Here is a 16,443-nt window from a genome sequence, read left to right as displayed (position 1 = left end):
TCTTTTTATACCATCTGCTCCACCCTCCAGCCCCAGCTCGGGCTCAGTGTTGTTTTGTGTTGCCCTGAGCAGATGCTGCATCCTTGCCAGTTGCCTGCAGGCTGGTGCAGGCTGGTGCTGGCTTCATTCCCTACCTTCCAGCCACCCCTCCGCTTGCACAACTTCAACCTGACAAGGAAAAGCTGTGAATGAATATGAAGGGAATTACTGCAGGTCTGTTGCCTACCAAGTGGCAACCTACTTTAACTGATGGGTCTGGGAATCCAAAGGTCAAAATCTTGCTCAAGTTTAGGAGGAAAGGGGGATCCCTGGGTGGCTCAGTGGTTTGGTGCCTGCCTTTGGCCCCGGGCACAGTCCTGGAGTCCCGGGATCGAGTCCCACGTCGGGCTCCTGGCATGGAGCCTGCTTCTCCCTCTGCCTTTGTCTCTGCCTCTCTCTCTTTCGGTGTCTATCATGAATAAATAAATAAAATCTTAATAAAAAAAAAAAAAGTTGAGGAGGAAAGGAAAATGACAAAGCAAGCTTGAGATGAGTTGGCCTTTGGATTCCTTTTCTTTCCTTTCCCCGACCCGGGGTTAAGGTGTCATTTGGAAGACCACAGATACTGCTTCCCTCAGTTCTGTTTTCCTCTTCTGTGAGGTTGAGCTTTGTTATTAATTAGGCTTTTTTTTTTTTTTTTAAGATTTTATTTATTCATTCATGAGAGACACACAGAGAGAAAGGCACAGACACAGGCAGAGGGAGAAGCAGGCTCCATGCAGGGAGCCCGACATGGGACTAGATCCCTGGTCTCCAGGATCACACCCTGGGCTGAAGGTGGCACCAAACCACTGAGCCACCTGGGCTGCCCTGTTTCCAATTTCCTAACTCAGAAATTTCCAACCAAAAGTAGAGTAGTGAACCATCATGTATGCATCATCCAGTTTTCAATAATTATAAGTGGAAATAAGGGCAACTATCCCATCCCCACTTTCTTTCTGCACCTCCAAAGGATGAAGTAAAAATAAATCCCAGATGTCATCCTTTCATCCATAAACACTTCAACATATGACTTAAGAGATAAGAACTCTAAAAAAAAAAAAAAAAAAGAGAGATAAGAACTCTTTTTTAAAATATGTATATATGGGGATCCCTGGGTGGCGCAGCGGTTTGGCGCCTGCCTTTGGCCCAGGGCGCGATCCTGGAGACCCGGGATCGAATCCCACATCGGGCTCCCAGCGCATGGAGCCTGCTTCTCCCTCTGCCTGTGTCTCTGCCTCTCTCTCTCTCTGTGACTATCATAAATAAATAAAAAAATAAAAAAAATAAAATATGTATATAATTAGAGGGGTACCTGGGTGGCTCAGTCAGTTAAGCCTCCAACTTGATTTCAGATCAGGTCATGATCTCAGGGTCTTGTGATCAAGCCTGGAGTGGGGCTCCATGCTCAGCTGGGAGTCTGCTTGAGGTTCTTTCTTTCTCTCTCCCTCAGCCCCTCCCTCTGCTCATGCGCACACATGCACTTGCTCTTTCTCAAATAAAATCTTTTATTTTTTAAAAAACATTTTATTTATTTATCCATAGAGGCACAGAGAGAGAGAGAGAGAGGCAGAGGCACAGGCAGAGGGAGAAGCAGCCTCCATGCAGGGAGCCCGGTGTGGAACTCGATCCTGGGTCTCCAGGATCACACCTCAGGCTGCAGGCTGTGCTAAACCACTGCACCATGGGGGCTGCCCAAGAAAATCTTTTAAATAAAAAGATTCTCTCCCTCTTCCCCTCCCCACGTTGGCTCTCTCAAAAGAAAAAAATATATATATATACATATATATACATACATATATAGGGGCACCTGGGGGCTCAGTAACTTAAGCATTTGCTTTTGGCTTGAGTCCTGCATGGGGCTCCCTCTTGAGTGAGTCTACCTCTCTCTCTCCCCTGCTCCTACTATCTCTCTTGCTCACTCTATCTCAAATAAATAAAAATCTAATATATATGTGTATGTATATATATAAAACATGTCTTAAAAATTAATCTTAATCTCTAGTCAGTGGTCAAAGTTAGATAATTGATTACAAATGAATTTTCTTAATAATTTTTTTAAAAGATTGTATTTATTTATTCATGAGACACACACACAGAGGCAGAGACACAGGCAGAGGGAGAAGTAGGCTCCTCACAGGGAGCCTGACATGGGACTCAATATCAGGACCCCGGGATCACGACCTGAGCCAAAGACACTCAACCACTGAGCCACCCAGGTGTCCCTCATAATAGTTTTTTGACCCTAATCTCTCTTGAACTCCCAAGTTTTTGCCCCCAGCACCCAACCAAAACATCTTTTATTAAGGTCACTCATAGCCATGTGGCTAAATATATCAATGTTCCTCTTGATGTGTCAGTGGCATCTGACAGCTTATTACTCCTTCCACTTAGCTTATGGGATACTACTTTCCCCTGGTTGTCCTTACCAAGGTACTCACTGCTCCATCTCTATCCTTTACTGGTTCCTCCTTTTCTCTCTAACCTGTAAATGTTAAAGTGCCCCAAGATTCAATCATAGGACCCTTTCTTTTAGTTTGCATTCACTCCCTAAGTTTGTAAGTTCTTACAGTAGCCTAAAGACCCTGTATAATTTGCCCAACTCTCCTATCACCTCATGATTTAAAGAGCATCTCAATGTTGGCTAAAAGCTCCCAAATTTCCATCTCCAGCCCAGACCTTCCTTCTCAACTGCAAACTCCTATTATCTACTCACTTATTTGACATCTCCAACTAGGTGTCTAATAGATATCTTTTTTTTTTAAAGATTTTATTTATTCACGAGATATACACACACACACACACAGAGGCAGAGACACAGGCAGAGGGAGAAGCAGGCTCCATGCACCGGGAGCCCGACGTGGGATTCGATCCCGGGTCTCCAGGATTGCGCCTTGGGCCAAAGGCAGGCGCCAAACCGCTGCGCCACCCAGGGATCCCCTTGTTGTTATTTTTTAATATTTATTCATGAGAGACACACACAGAGTCAGAGACACAGGCAGAGGGGAGAAGCAGGCTCCCTGCAGGGAGCCCGATGTGAGACTCGATACTTGAGCCAAAGGCAAGATGCTCAACCACTGAGCCACCCGGGCACCCCTCCCCTAGGTATTGTTTAGGTCTCTGTAAGGCTTCCCTAATATCCTACTTATATAAAATAGAAACCTCATCCACACTGGTTTATTTTTCTCTGAGGTGATCACCATTATTTGAATAAAAATTGTATATATTTTAAAAATTTGTATATATTTTAATATGATGCAACATATTATATATATGTTTATATATAAATTTAACATATAAGGTAATATGTAAACTTTAGGGGCACCTTTAGTCTTAAAGTGTCTGCCTTTGGCTCAGGTCATGATCCTGAGGTCCTGGGATGGAGCCCAGCATTGGGCTCCCTACTCAGTGGAGAGCCTGCTTCTCCCTCTTTCTGCCACTCCCCTGCTTGTGCTCTCTTGCTCTTTCAGTCAAATAAATAAATAATTTTTTAAAAATATAAACTTTAATACTATATAAATGAATATTAATTATATAAATACCTAATGTTTATATTTTATTTATCTATTTACTTGCTTATTGATTCCTCTGCCTTTTCCCATAAAATATAAGCTTCACAAGGGCAGGATTTTGTTTTGTTCCCTTCCAAGTGCCCAAAATAGTACCTGAATCACAGGTAAAATGAATGGTTTCATTTTTGCTTTTTTCATTACAGAACTCTTATTTTACAGAAATGTGATCCTATCAGATTTCATCATTTGTGTGCATTGTTACAACTCACATATCTTTTAACTGAATAGCTTCTGACATAATGCTAACAGGACATCCTGTTCAAAGACAGTATGTTCTCCATTTTCCAGGTTGAATCAAGTCAATCATATAGCACCTATTTTTCACTCTCATTTTTTTAAAGATTTATTTATTTGAGATAGAGTGGGGAGAGGGGAAGAAGGAGGAATCTTCAAGCAGACTCCTTGCTGAGTGCAGAGCTCAACATGGCACTTGATCCCACCACCCATGAGATCAGGACCTGAGCCAAAACCAACAGTTGGATGCTTAACTGACTGAGCCACCCAGGTACTCTCCATTATCTCAGTTTTTTTTAAAGGATTTTATTTATTCATGGGAGACACAGAGAGAGAGAAAGAGGCAGAGACACAGGCAGAGAGAGAAGCAGGCTCCATGCAGGGAGCCTGACATGGGACTCAATCCCAGGACTCCAGGATCACGCCCTGGGCCGAAAGCAGATGCTCAACTGCTGAGCTACCCAGGCGTCCCATTACTTCAGTTTTTAATGGTCATTATATTTTGTATTCTTTACAATATCTCCATATACTTTTAAAAGTATACTAAGGGGATCCCTGGGTGGCTCAGCGGTTTAGCGCCTGCCTTCGGCTCAGGGTGTGATCCTGGAGTCCTGGGATTGAGTCCCACCTCAGGCTCCCTGCATGGAGCCTGCTTCTCCCTCTGCCTGTGTCTCTGCCTCCCTCTCTCTCTCTCTCTCTCTCTCTCTCTCTCTCTATCTCTCATGAATAAATAAATAAAATCTTTTTTAAAAAGAGTACTAACTAAGCACTGGTTACAACTTATTAAATATCTGACTAAAGCTGAGAAGGTGACACTTCTCGCACAGGTATCATGGATCACGGTTTCCCAGAACAGTGATGACATTCCAGAACATTCAATTTCTAGGCCCTTTGTTTGGGTTGAATGTTTGTCTTCATATACATTTAGAAGAATACTAACTTATAGTTATCCCTGATGGTCAACTTGTCTTTGGAGCTGTATTATCCTGATTAACCCAGAGCATTTTTGTTGTTGTTGATGATGAGTTTTATATTTTATGAAATATCCCTCTTTTTTTATTTTTAAATTTTAAAAATTTGTTTTATTTTTTTCTCCCTTAAAAAAAAAAGATTTATTTATTCATGAGAGACACATAGAGAGAGGCAGAGACACAGGCAGAGGGAGAAGCAGGCTCCCTGTGGCAAACCTCATGTGGGTCTGGATCCTAGGACCCCAGGATCACGACCTGAGCCAAAGGCAAACACTCAACCGCTGAGCCACCAGGTGTCCCTGAAATACCTCTCCTGATCTGATCTCAGCTATTTTTGCTGATTGTGTTTTGTGCAATATTAATATAGCTACACATGTTTTTTGTTATTACTAATTTTTTTTTCACACTTTCCCTTTATTTTTGCCTTGTATCACTTAGTTTGGTGTGTCTCTACATTGTGTAGATATATTTTTTAATGCATTTCTTGTCTTGTTTGAAAATATTTTGGTTATGTTTGAACTTGCCACTAATTATTTTTCTGTGCTTTATTTGTTTACCCTTTCCTGTCTATGGTTATATTGACAGCTTCCCCCCCCCTCTAATGATAGGGAGATTTTACTCCTATTCAAGCTCTGATGGTTACCAGTAACTTTTGACATAGCTATTAAAACCAATCTCTAGGGGTGCCTGGGTGGCTTTGTTGGTTAAGCCTCAGACTCTTGTTCTGCTCAGGTCATGATTGTGGGATTGTGAGATGGAGCCCAGAATCGGGGTCCACGTGGGAGGAACTGGGGTAGAGGCTGCTTAAGATTCTCTTCCTCTCCCTCTGCCCCTCCACCCCCTCTCTAAAAACAAAAACACAAACACAAATAAGCAAAAAACATTTAAAACCAACATCTAGGTAATATCCACAACACTCCTGTCCCCCATTTCCAAGTATGGTATTCTGTAGCCATGCTTGGTGTCTTTTTTCCTTTCCCTCTGCCTTCCAGGAGAGAGAGACCTAGAATTTTCAGTTTCATGTGTGTGTAGGGGAAGGTAATCCAAAGCATTTTTGAATGTTATTCTTGATTAACAAATCAAAATGGCTTACCAGTTTGTCTCCTCTTTTTTGGGAGTTATACAAGAATTGGTCGGTCAAACATTTTCTGGGTTCCAACCATGTGTCAGGCTCTATACTGGGCTCAGGGAATTGCAAAGATTAAGACACCTTTTTTGCCCTTAATTAAACGGGAGAGAGAGAAATTAAATTTGGGAGGAAAAGGGCTTAGTGGTTAGGTGCACAAAGCGCTATGGGGAAGTGACGGAGCTGGAATTTCATTAGTCATCCCACCACTTTCTAAAAAATGAAGATGCTGGCAGACACATCCACAGCAATTCCTTCCTCCCTCCCTCCTTTCTTCCTTCCAAGATTTTATTTATTTACTCATGAGAGACACAAGCAGAGGGAGAAGCAGGCTCACTCCGGGGAGCCCCAGGCGGGACTCGGTATCAGGACCTTGGGACCACGACCTGAGCCTAAGGCAGACGCTCAACCACCAAGCTACCCAAGAGCCTCATCTACAGCAATTTCAAAGGTTCCTCCACTGCTTCTCTTAGATCCGCCAACAGGGAATTCAACCAGGGAAGGAAGGAAAGACAAGGAAAGATGTGTGCCGGCCATCCCTTACATATCCTTTTATTTGGGCGGTGCCTACAACTCCCAGAGAGCAACGCGGAGGGGAGCGGAAGCGGCTGGCCGAGCGAGGCCTGTGATTGGTGGTAAGCGCTGGGCCAATGGAAGGATTTGTTGTTGGGCAGTCTAGAAGAACCGGTCGGAAAGGGAGGAAGGTGGAAAGATGGTGTTGGAAAGCACTATGGTTTGGTGAGGAGCTACCTCGGGACCCGTGAGGGGCGGGACTGAGTGGGGGCGCGTGTCGCGCGAGGCCGGCTGGGCCTGGGTGGGGGTGGTGTGCCGTTCGGTGAGATGCGGCCCTGGTCCAGGGAGGAAGGCGCCCCGTCGACTCCCTGAGTCATCCCGGCCCGGGAGCGGAGGACGGGCCCCGAATACCCCCCCCCCCCAACTCATCAGGCCTCTGTCAGTGATTTACCGGCCGATCCCTGCTTCCTTGCTGTATTTTAGCGTCGTCTTAAGGCCAGCCCCAGATCTGCTGTCTGTAGGTAGCCAGAGTCCTGCTTCTCCGGCTCATCTGCCCCAAGCGGAGGACACACTTTTTGCAAGGTTTCAACAGTTTCTTCAAAGTATAAAAGAGTAGAATATAGTATGGAATAGAACACAAACACAAATTGCCAGTTGGATGGAACAGCCACCTAAGAGTTTTCTTTGGGGGGCAGGGAATGAAAGAGAACATTGCCAGATAAAATATAAATAAGATGCCCAGCTAAATTTGAATTCATATAAGTAGTAGTTTTTAATATAAAACGTGGCTGTAAGTATGTCTCAAATATTGCACAGGACCTATTTATACTAAAGGATTATTTGTTAATTGTGTGTAGTTCACATTTAACTGGGAGTCCTATATGTTTATTTGCTAAATCTGGCAACTTCTGGGACAGAGCATATTACGGTAGAAAAGAACAGAATTTGGAATAAAAAATCCTGTGTTTTCTGCTACTTACTAGCTGCATGTTCTTGAGAATGTAGTAAATCTCTCATGGGGAATAATCATGACCTCCACTTGCCTTATAACACAGGTAGGTAAAATGTTTGTGATGTTACTCCATAAACTGGATAGCACTGTACATCTGTTAGTTGCAGTGTACTTGAGGAGTCTTCAAGAGGGGATTTAAGAGAAACCTTGAAGGGACTTTTTGATAAATGCTGAGGAGAGACCATGACAGATAGGGGCAAGGGCAGAAACAGCTGCTGAAGTGTAAATGCCCAATGTGTGGTTAGGGATTCGGAAATAGGCTACTGTGACTTGGTTTTAAGGTTGTTGGTTTAAGGTACTTTCTTTGAAAGATAGAAAACCGCAAATGTCAAGCTCAGAGGTTGAACTCTGGTACCCTTCAATAGAGGACTTCTGAAAGAGTTCTGAGCGTGGTGGAGACAGAGCTGTATACAAAATGGCAGTTAAGAATATTGGCCTGGGGGCATCTGGGTGGCTCAGTGGATTAAGTGTCTGGCTCCTGACCTCAGCTCAGGTCTTCATCTCAAGAGTTAGGAGTTCAAGCCCTGTATTGGGTTCCACACTGGGTGTGTAAACTTAAAAAAAAAGAAAAAAAATTGGCCTGGGTTGATGTATAGGAAGAAATATTAGGCCCAGAGAGACATATTGGTAATCAACTGTAATAGCCCAGGCACAGAATAATGATGAGAGCCACTCCTTTTTTTTTTTTTCCCCCCCTGTAGAGCCTCATGCTCTGCTGTGCATCAAAATTCTGTGGAGGAGTTTGTTAAAAATTGCAGGTATTTGACTCTGCTCTCCATCTGTGAATCCAGACTCCTAGCCAGGGAAGTCCAGGCATCTGTATTCTTATTTATTTATTTATTTAAAAGATTTTATTTATTCATGAGAGACACACAGAGAGAGAGAGAGAGAGAGGCAGAGACACAGGCAGAGGGAGAAGCAGGCTCCATGCAGGGAGCCCAGTGTGGGACTGGATCCCTGGACCCAGGATCACACCCTGAGCCCAAGGCAGATGCTCAACCGCTGAGCCACCCAGGAGTCCCTTTCTGTATTCGTTTTTAAATGAAGACTTTATGGAATGGCTAGATAATATCATAAGCCCTTATTTTTTATTTTTTGAAGATTTTATTGACTTATTCATGAGAGACACACACAGAGAGGTAGAGACACAGGCAGAGGGAGAAGCAGGCTCCCTGCAGGGGAGTTGGGACTGGATCCCTGGACCCAGGGTCACACCCTGAGCCCAAGGCAAATGCTCAACCGCTGAGCCACCCAGGTGTCCCATAAGCCCTTATTTTGAGATGAATTTTTGTTGGGAGAAATTATATACTATTGAACAAAAGTAGTCAAGAAATAGGTATATTACTCAATTCATACATACGTCAAGAATGGAAAAACTAAACTTTTTTAGGGATGCATACTTAGGTGTTAAGTCATCTGTGTTTTTAATACCACCATACCACCATCCCCTCCCAGTGTTCTGATGCATGACGAAGTGTGAGCCCTGAAGCCACACTCCCCACTGTCTTTCTCCCCTACCTCTCAAGTCCCCTTGCTTACTCTGATGTCTTTCTTCCAGCTGTCATCCATCTGCTGCTCTTGCCCACAGCTCTTAAACTTGGTAGCTGTTCCAGCTGGACAGTCTTCAAAGCCTCCATTGTTTTTTATATTTGGTTCACTACTATGTTTGAAGCTAGAGAAGCTGTTGCTTCTCCACTGGGTGAAAATCAGAAAGAGTGTATCAGGGAAAAAAGAATATAATGCATGGTCAGTAGAGTCAGCCTTGACCTCTACGTAAATTGAGTTTTCACTATGAGAATTAATCTGTTTCATGCTTCCTATTAGCATGCTTAGCGCTGTGCTAAGTACTTTCTATGCATTTCATCATCATAGCAATCCTGTAAGCCTAACCTTTACCTACATACAGTGAAACACATTTTATTGGGTGAAGTAACTAGACCTTAGAGAAATTAAGTAACTTCTTCAGATCATAGTATTAATAAGTAACAGATTGAGGATTTGAACCTGAACACTGCCCTTTACTCCTTTTCTGTTTCTTTCAGTAGTTTCTTAATTACCTCTCTTCATCATTTTTGGTTTCTATTTATTGCCATTTAAAGGATACTAAGAAAAAGATGGCCCCCAGCCCATATTTTGTTTGCCAGTGGAAAAGAAGTGTCTCATCTGGGAGGACATCTTCCTCCCAGCAACATAGATGGAATCATTGACAATTAGAGTTCTAAGCAATCTCATCAGGAATTGATCCTGTTTGGGGGTTATATAACTGCTTCACTTTCTTGCCTTCTTTTGGTCTCTGAGAAGCCAGAGCTTGTTTTTCACATTATCTGGATTTCTTAGATTGGGAAAAACTGCAATGATAAAAGAAGTGAGACCCCAGATCCATGAAACCTCATTTTTATAGTTTGGTCCAGCTGTCTAAGCTGTTAAACATTTTTTTTTTAAGGATTTTGTTTATTTATTCATAAGAGACAGAGAGAGAAGAGAGGCAGGGACACAGGCAGAGGGAGAAGCAGGCTCCATGCAGGGAGCCCAATGTGGGACTCCATCCTAGGTCTCCAGGATCATGCCCTGGGCCTAAGGCAGTGCTAAACCGCTGAGCCACCTGGGCTGCCCGCTGTTAAACATTTAACCAGATGATTGCATTGTGCTTTCCCGCACTCAGTGCTGCCAAGCATGTATTTTATAAGTATTTTCTACCTTTGGAATACTTCTATTTTGAAGGCAAAGTTAGAATATTCATCCATGACAGTGCTTAATAACACTGAACTGCAGCTTATAAGAAGGTGATTGTGGTACATGAACAGATTGCAATGTTTGGTGTTTATCAGGATCATTTGTAGAAAGTTTCCTCCTTTGTTTTGTTTTGTTTTTTGTTTTTTTTTAAAAGAGAGGAAGGGGGGATGGGCAGAGGGAGAAGAATCTTAAGCAGGCTCCACACCCAGCGCCGAGCCCGATGTGGGGCCTTGATCTCACAACCCTGAGATCATGACCTGGGCTGAAATCAGTAGTTGGCTGTGCACCTGACTGAGCCACCCGGGCACCTCTCCTTTGGTCATTTTGAGTCAGTAAGTTCGATGTAAGGCTTGACAGTCTGTGTGTGTGTGTGTGTAATTTGTAGGTGGTTCTGTGATTCTCAGAGACTGAGAGCCACTGCTATGCATGACAATGTTCCTCAGAGAAGTGTTGGAGGGTAGGGTAGGGGTCCCTGAAACTAGAGAGACTGTGTCAGAGATCCTGCAATATGTCTTCTCTTTCTTCTCTCCTAATCTGACAGTGTGGACAACAGTGAGTATATGCGGAATGGGGACTTCTTACCCACCCGGCTGCAGGCCCAACAAGATGCTGTCAACATAGTTTGTCACTCTAAGACCCGCAGCAACCCTGAAAACAACGTGGGCCTCATCACACTGGCCAAGTACATGGGGCAGAGGAGGAAGGGGCTTGGTAGGTGGGTGGGTAGTTTCTTACATGTGACCGGTTGTGTTAGGTTGCTGAACTTTGCATTTGCCCATCAGCCTTTTCTAGACTACCTTCTTCACTATCCAGTAGAAATATAAATAGCAACATGAGTTTAATATTAATCTGAATTTAATGCAGTTATGAAACTAAATCTGGGGTGAAATTTCACAATATGTTTAAAAGTCAATGAGAAGTCATTTTGGGTAAAAGTCCCCAGGGCCTGTATTATACATCCTTTTACCCCAAAAGTTATTTGTTTTAGGAACTGATAATCCTCAAATGAGTAACCTCCCGTCCCAGTATATATGTTGTTAGCTGGCACGTGGGTCTAGAAATGGAGTGGGTGGGAGACATACTCAAGCGTCCACCACAGTTGGATTCTTGGGGCCCTGAGAACAGGATAACATGAGAAGTGTTCAAGGGAAACATTGAGAGGAAGAGGGCAAGTTTTTTACAAAGTCAACCCCTTACTTTCTGTGCTCATATCTATTAAATACTAGATTCCCCCCCCACAATTTTATTGAGATACAATTGACATATAGCATCAGTTTAAGGTATATAACATAATGATTTGATATGTGTATGTGTTGTGAAATGGTGATTGTGGTAAGTTTAGTTAACAGCCATATCTTACATAGTTGCAAATTTTTCTTTCCTTATAATGAGAACTTTTAAGATCTACTCTCTAAACAGTGAATGTTTGATTAAGAAAAGTAGCGATTACAGTTACTATCAAGGTCTTTAAAGAAAAGATGAGTCAAGTAGCAACCGGCTGGCTCAGTCAGTAGAGTATGTGACTCTTGATCTTGGGGTTATGTTGGGTGTAGAGCTTCCTAAAAAAAGAAAAGATGAGTCAAACACAGGTTTGGAGGCGCTTGTCCTGACCTGAAATTATAGAAACTCTTTCCCTACCTCCCAGTGATTGTGAAGTGCTGACCACACTCACCCCTGACACCGGCCGCATTCTTTCCAAGCTCCACACTGTGCAACCCAAGGGCAAGATCACCTTCTGTACTGGTATCCGCGTGGCTCATGTGAGTCCTACTGGATCCCTTTGATTGTTCCTCCTTGTTCTGAGGTTCTGCCCCCGATGTTGTTCATTTCTTCCCTAGTATCTTGAGCTAGAACCACAGGAGGGGAAGAGAAGTGACCCAGAGAAAGGAGTAGAAAGGATATGGTGGGATGAATTCCAGGACTGGTGATGGGTGAAGGAAAAGACCTCTGGAATTAAGGCTTAGCCCCTCTTCCTTGTCCCGACAAAGGCACAGCAAGGAGGGAAGGGTGGAGAAGGGGTTAGACCTTGTAGGAACATGAATAGACTGGAGGAACATAGAAACCATAAGAAAAGAAACAGTGTAACAGAGGAGAGAGCTAAGTGATTCCTTTGGCTGACTGTAAGAACTTCCCCTTCCTTTACAAGCTGGCTCTGAAGCACAGGCAGGGCAAGAATCACAAGATGCGCATTATTGCCTTCGTGGGAAGCCCCGTGGAGGACAACGAGAAGGATGTGAGTCCAGGTGACAGCTGGGGAATGTGGCAGTGGGGTCTCTTGGGCCTTAGGAGAGCCTTAGGCATTGGGTTCATCATTTTGGGGGAAGGTGGATGTGCAGAATTCAGTGTTTCTGTTGGGGGCCTCGGGGAGGTTAACCGATTTCTGTATGCTTTTGTGAGGTGTGTCATTTCCCCTCATGGTATGGAACAGATTTCCTACTTTATCTTCCCTCTTCCTAGCTGGTGAAACTGGCTAAACGTCTCAAGAAGGAGAAAGTAAATGTTGACATTATCAATTTTGGGGAAGAGGTAAGTAAGGACGGGTTGGGGAGCATGGACTCAATTTGGTTATTAAATGGAACAGTCCTTAACCAGAGGAGTGCCTGCACTGTGAGACAGTAGCTACAGATAAGAGCTGAAATGACGGAGGAAGGGGAGTAGGGCGGGAAGGAGAGCCTCCTGTGTTCTTCCCTCCCCCCAGGAGGTGAACACAGAAAAGCTGACAGCCTTTGTAAACACATTGAATGGCAAAGATGGAACCGGTTCTCATCTGGTGACAGTGCCCCCTGGGCCCAGCTTGGCTGATGCGCTCATCAGTTCTCCAATTCTGGCTGGTGAAGGTGGTGCCATGCTGGGTCTTGGTGCTAGTGACTTTGAATTCGGAGTGGATCCCAGTGCTGATCCCGAGCTGGCCCTGGTGAGCAAACGTTGACCTCAGGTAGAGCCCAAGGGTCCTATGTTGTCCTCCTGTATTGAGGACCCACATGCCACATAGCGTATCTTGGCCCAGACAGTCCTGAACTTATTTTCCCAGGCTCCTTTTTGGTCCCTTTTCCCCTTAATTCTGTGTGATCTGTAGGGGAACCGATGTCGGACTGTCTTATTTACTTCTGATCAAACCCCAGGCTTTGCCCAAGTCCTTCTGTTTTCCCCGTCACCTCTTACCTCCCCAGGTTCTTCCCCATGTGCTCAGACCAGAAGCTGCCGTTTTATGTTCCCTTCCCACCCCTCAGCTGACTTCCCAGTGCCTGCGAAGAGGGGCGGTGGAACATCTAACCTTGCCCTGCCCTTCGCCAGGCCCTCCGTGTTTCTATGGAAGAGCAGCGGCAGCGGCAGGAGGAGGAGGCCCGGCGGGCAGCTGCAGCCTCTGCTGCTGAGGCGGGGATTGCTACGGCTGGGGCCGAAGGTGAGGGATGGGGCCAGGGAGCCGGGCGTAGATGCTGGAGTAGTGGTGGGGAGGCCTGGCAGCATAGGCGTGTATGAGCTGGGGGAACGGTTTGGGGGTGGGTCTGTGTGGAACACAGCGCCAGTTCTACTCTGCCGCTCTCTTCCTTTTTCCAGACTCCGATGACGCCCTGCTGAAGATGACCATCAGCCAGCAGGAGTTTGGCCGGAGCGGGCTCCCCGACCTAAGCAGTATGACTGAGGAGGAGCAGATTGCCTATGCTATGCAGATGTCCCTGCAGGGTGCAGGTGAGCCAGGGCCGGGGAAGTGGTGCTCAGGCAGAGAGATTGGGTAGTGGAGCTGAACAGACCTCTTTTCCTCAGAGTTCGGCCAGGCAGAATCAGCTGACATCGATGCCAGTTCAGCCATGGACACATCTGAGCCCGCCAAGGTGAGGGCCAGCAGTGACTCCCCACCCCGATCTCAATTGAAGTCCCCTAGCCCTCTAGGCCTGGAACCATTCTTCAGGGTTTCATAGATGAGCTTTATGAGGAGCAGAGGGAAAGAAACACACAGATACACATTTCTTGTTTGTAAACCCTGTTAAGGCAATAGAATGAACTCAGTCTGGGTTGTGTAAGTGTCCTGATCTTTAATTTTCCTTCCTTCTTGGTGGGAGCATTCTAAACAGGTGGATAGGTATTGTCTTCCCAGGAGGGTGAAAGAGGGTCTAAGGCAAAGAAGAAGGAGTGGGTGTCTGATAGCAAGAAATCTGAACCTGATGGCATCTGTTTTTATCCTGTATGCTCAGGAAGCAAAGTTCAAGTTTCTCTGTTTGGTCAGTAATAAATGTGAGTTGGTACCATATATAGGCACTGGGGTTTTCCTGAATGGTCCTTTTTGCCCTTGGCCAGAGGTGTCCCCACCCCTAGTCAAGTGGAGAGGGGTTCAGGCAGCAGCGGGTTCCCCAGATAGCTCAGCCCTTGCCCCAAGTTGACACTGCCCTTTTACAGGAGGAGGATGATTATGATGTGATGCAGGACCCCGAGTTCCTTCAGAGCGTCCTGGAGAACCTTCCAGGCGTGGATCCCAACAACGAAGCTATTCGAAATGCCATGGGCTCTCTGGCCTCGCAGGCCAACAAGGATGGCAAGAAGGACAAAAAGGAGGAGGATAAGAAATGAGACTGGGGTCAGGGGTGGCTGAGCCTACTCAGGGGGCTGTATTGTGTGGGGTGGGAAATAGATATGTTATCTGTAATCAGTACAACCGAAATAAAGCTTGGCAACTTTGGTTTCTCTTTTGCTTCCAGTAGTGGTAGCTCTAAGTGTGACGGAGGGGAGGAGTGCCTGGCACAAGGAGAGAGTCCCCTGTGGAGTCCTCTGTGTCTGTAGCACCTGGCCTCTAAATTCCGATCTGATCTCCTTCCGATCTGATCCCCTTCCCTCTATCTCCATGGCAGTCTCTCCTGACACTTCCGCCCTGGGGCTGTTTCACTGTTTGATTAAGAGGAGCTTTGCTGAGAGTTAATTTGGGTGGGCTCTGGGGCCACAGGGGTGAGTAGAAAACAGTACTGGCCTTGAGGCGCCTGGCTGGCTCAGTCACTCAATCAGTGACTCTTGATTTTGAGGTTGTGAGTTCGAACCCTATGTTGGGTTTAGAGATTACTGTAAATACATACATATGAATAGTACTGACCTTTAGGGACTCTAGCAGAGCAGGACTGGCCTGGAAATGAGGGATTACACACATCTAATAAGTGCCCAAGGGAGCATGAACAAGGCCCTGTAGAAACAGAACAAAGGGCCAAACCCTCACAGCCTCTGGGAACACTCCTGGGGATAACATTTGAGCCCTGTAACAGGGCAAAACATTCATCAGCCAACAGGGAAGAAATGGGGTGTTTCCAGTCAATAGGGACAAGTATGTGCTGATGGCACAGAGGCCCTTGAGAGGGGTCAGAAACTGGTTGGGCAAGTGGCACAGGATGGTAAAATCAGCAACAATCAAAATACTGAAGATCAGGGAATCTTGAGGTCTGACTTTCACAAGGTGGGGTTTATGAAGCCACAAGATAAACATGGTGTATCTCTAAATGCAAGTATGTAAACCCACATTTAGAGGAGGGTTTTTTTATAGGCTATAGAATAGAATGCAAAATTCACATAATCCCAAGCAACTTACTGAATGGGAGAAGATATTTGCAAATGATCTATTCAATAAGGGGTTAATATCTAAAATATATAAAGAACTTCTACAACTCAACACCACAATCCCCACCAACAGCAACAATTGCCTAAACAATGGGCCGAAGACCTGGATAGACAGTTTTCCAAAGAAGACCTAGAAATGGCTGACACATTGAAAAGATGCTCAACATCACCAATCATCAAGGAAATGCAAATCACCTATACCAGTTAGAATGACTAATATCAAAAAAACAACAAATACTGATAAGAATGTGAAGGAAAGGGAACCCTTGTGCCCTGTGGGTTGGGGTGTAAACTGGTGCCATCGTGGAAAACAGATCGGAGGTTCCTCAAAAAAATAAAAATAGAAATAGCATATAATCCAGTAATTCCACTATTGGGTATTTACCCCAAAACACAAAAGTACTTACTTGAAAAATATGTGCACCTCTCACATTATATACGATAGTCAAGATAATGGAAGCAACCTGTGTCTATTAGTAAGTGAATGGATAGACGTCTAGACCCAGAATATTCTAGAACCCTATCTCTTCCCTGTTGGCTGATGAATGTTTCGCCCTGTTACAGGGCTCAAATGTTATCCCCAGGAGTGTTCCCAGAGGCTGTGAGGGTTTGGCCCTTTGTTCTGTTTCTACAGGGCCTTGTTCATGCTCCCTTGGGCACTTATCAGAT

At 44.9% G+C, this 16,443-nt stretch overlaps 1 protein-coding gene across 3 annotated transcripts; it reads left to right on the top strand.

Annotated features, from left to right (window-relative positions):
- Positions 1-6,536: 6,536 nt before the first annotated feature.
- Positions 6,537-14,859, top strand: PSMD4 (proteasome 26S subunit ubiquitin receptor, non-ATPase 4). 3 transcript variants are annotated; one of them, XM_025983091.2, is made up of 11 exons: positions 6,561-6,659; positions 6,918-7,016; positions 10,721-10,861; positions 11,825-11,939; positions 12,326-12,412; positions 12,637-12,705; positions 12,878-13,093; positions 13,474-13,582; positions 13,738-13,869; positions 13,945-14,012; positions 14,575-14,859. In XM_025983091.2, the coding sequence occupies exons 1-11, from the start codon at positions 6,634-6,636 to the stop codon at positions 14,743-14,745; spliced, it is 1,233 nt and encodes a 410-aa protein (XP_025838876.1). In that variant the 5' UTR covers positions 6,561-6,633; the 3' UTR covers positions 14,746-14,859. The 3 variants fall into 3 exon arrangements, with proteins under 3 accessions (XP_025838877.1, XP_025838876.1, XP_025838878.1); XM_025983092.2 differs by lacking the exon at positions 6,918-7,016 and having other exon boundaries at positions 6,537-6,659; XM_025983093.2 differs by lacking the exon at positions 6,561-6,659 and having other exon boundaries at positions 6,918-10,511.
- The last annotated feature ends 1,584 nt before the right edge of the window (positions 14,860-16,443 follow it).

Source organism: Vulpes vulpes, chromosome 8 (assembly GCF_048418805.1).
Source record: "Vulpes vulpes isolate BD-2025 chromosome 8, VulVul3, whole genome shotgun sequence".
NCBI lineage: Eukaryota > Metazoa > Chordata > Mammalia > Carnivora > Canidae > Vulpes > Vulpes vulpes.
Note: the sequence above shows the minus strand (reverse complement) of the source record. Positions and strands in the feature narration are given on the sequence as shown.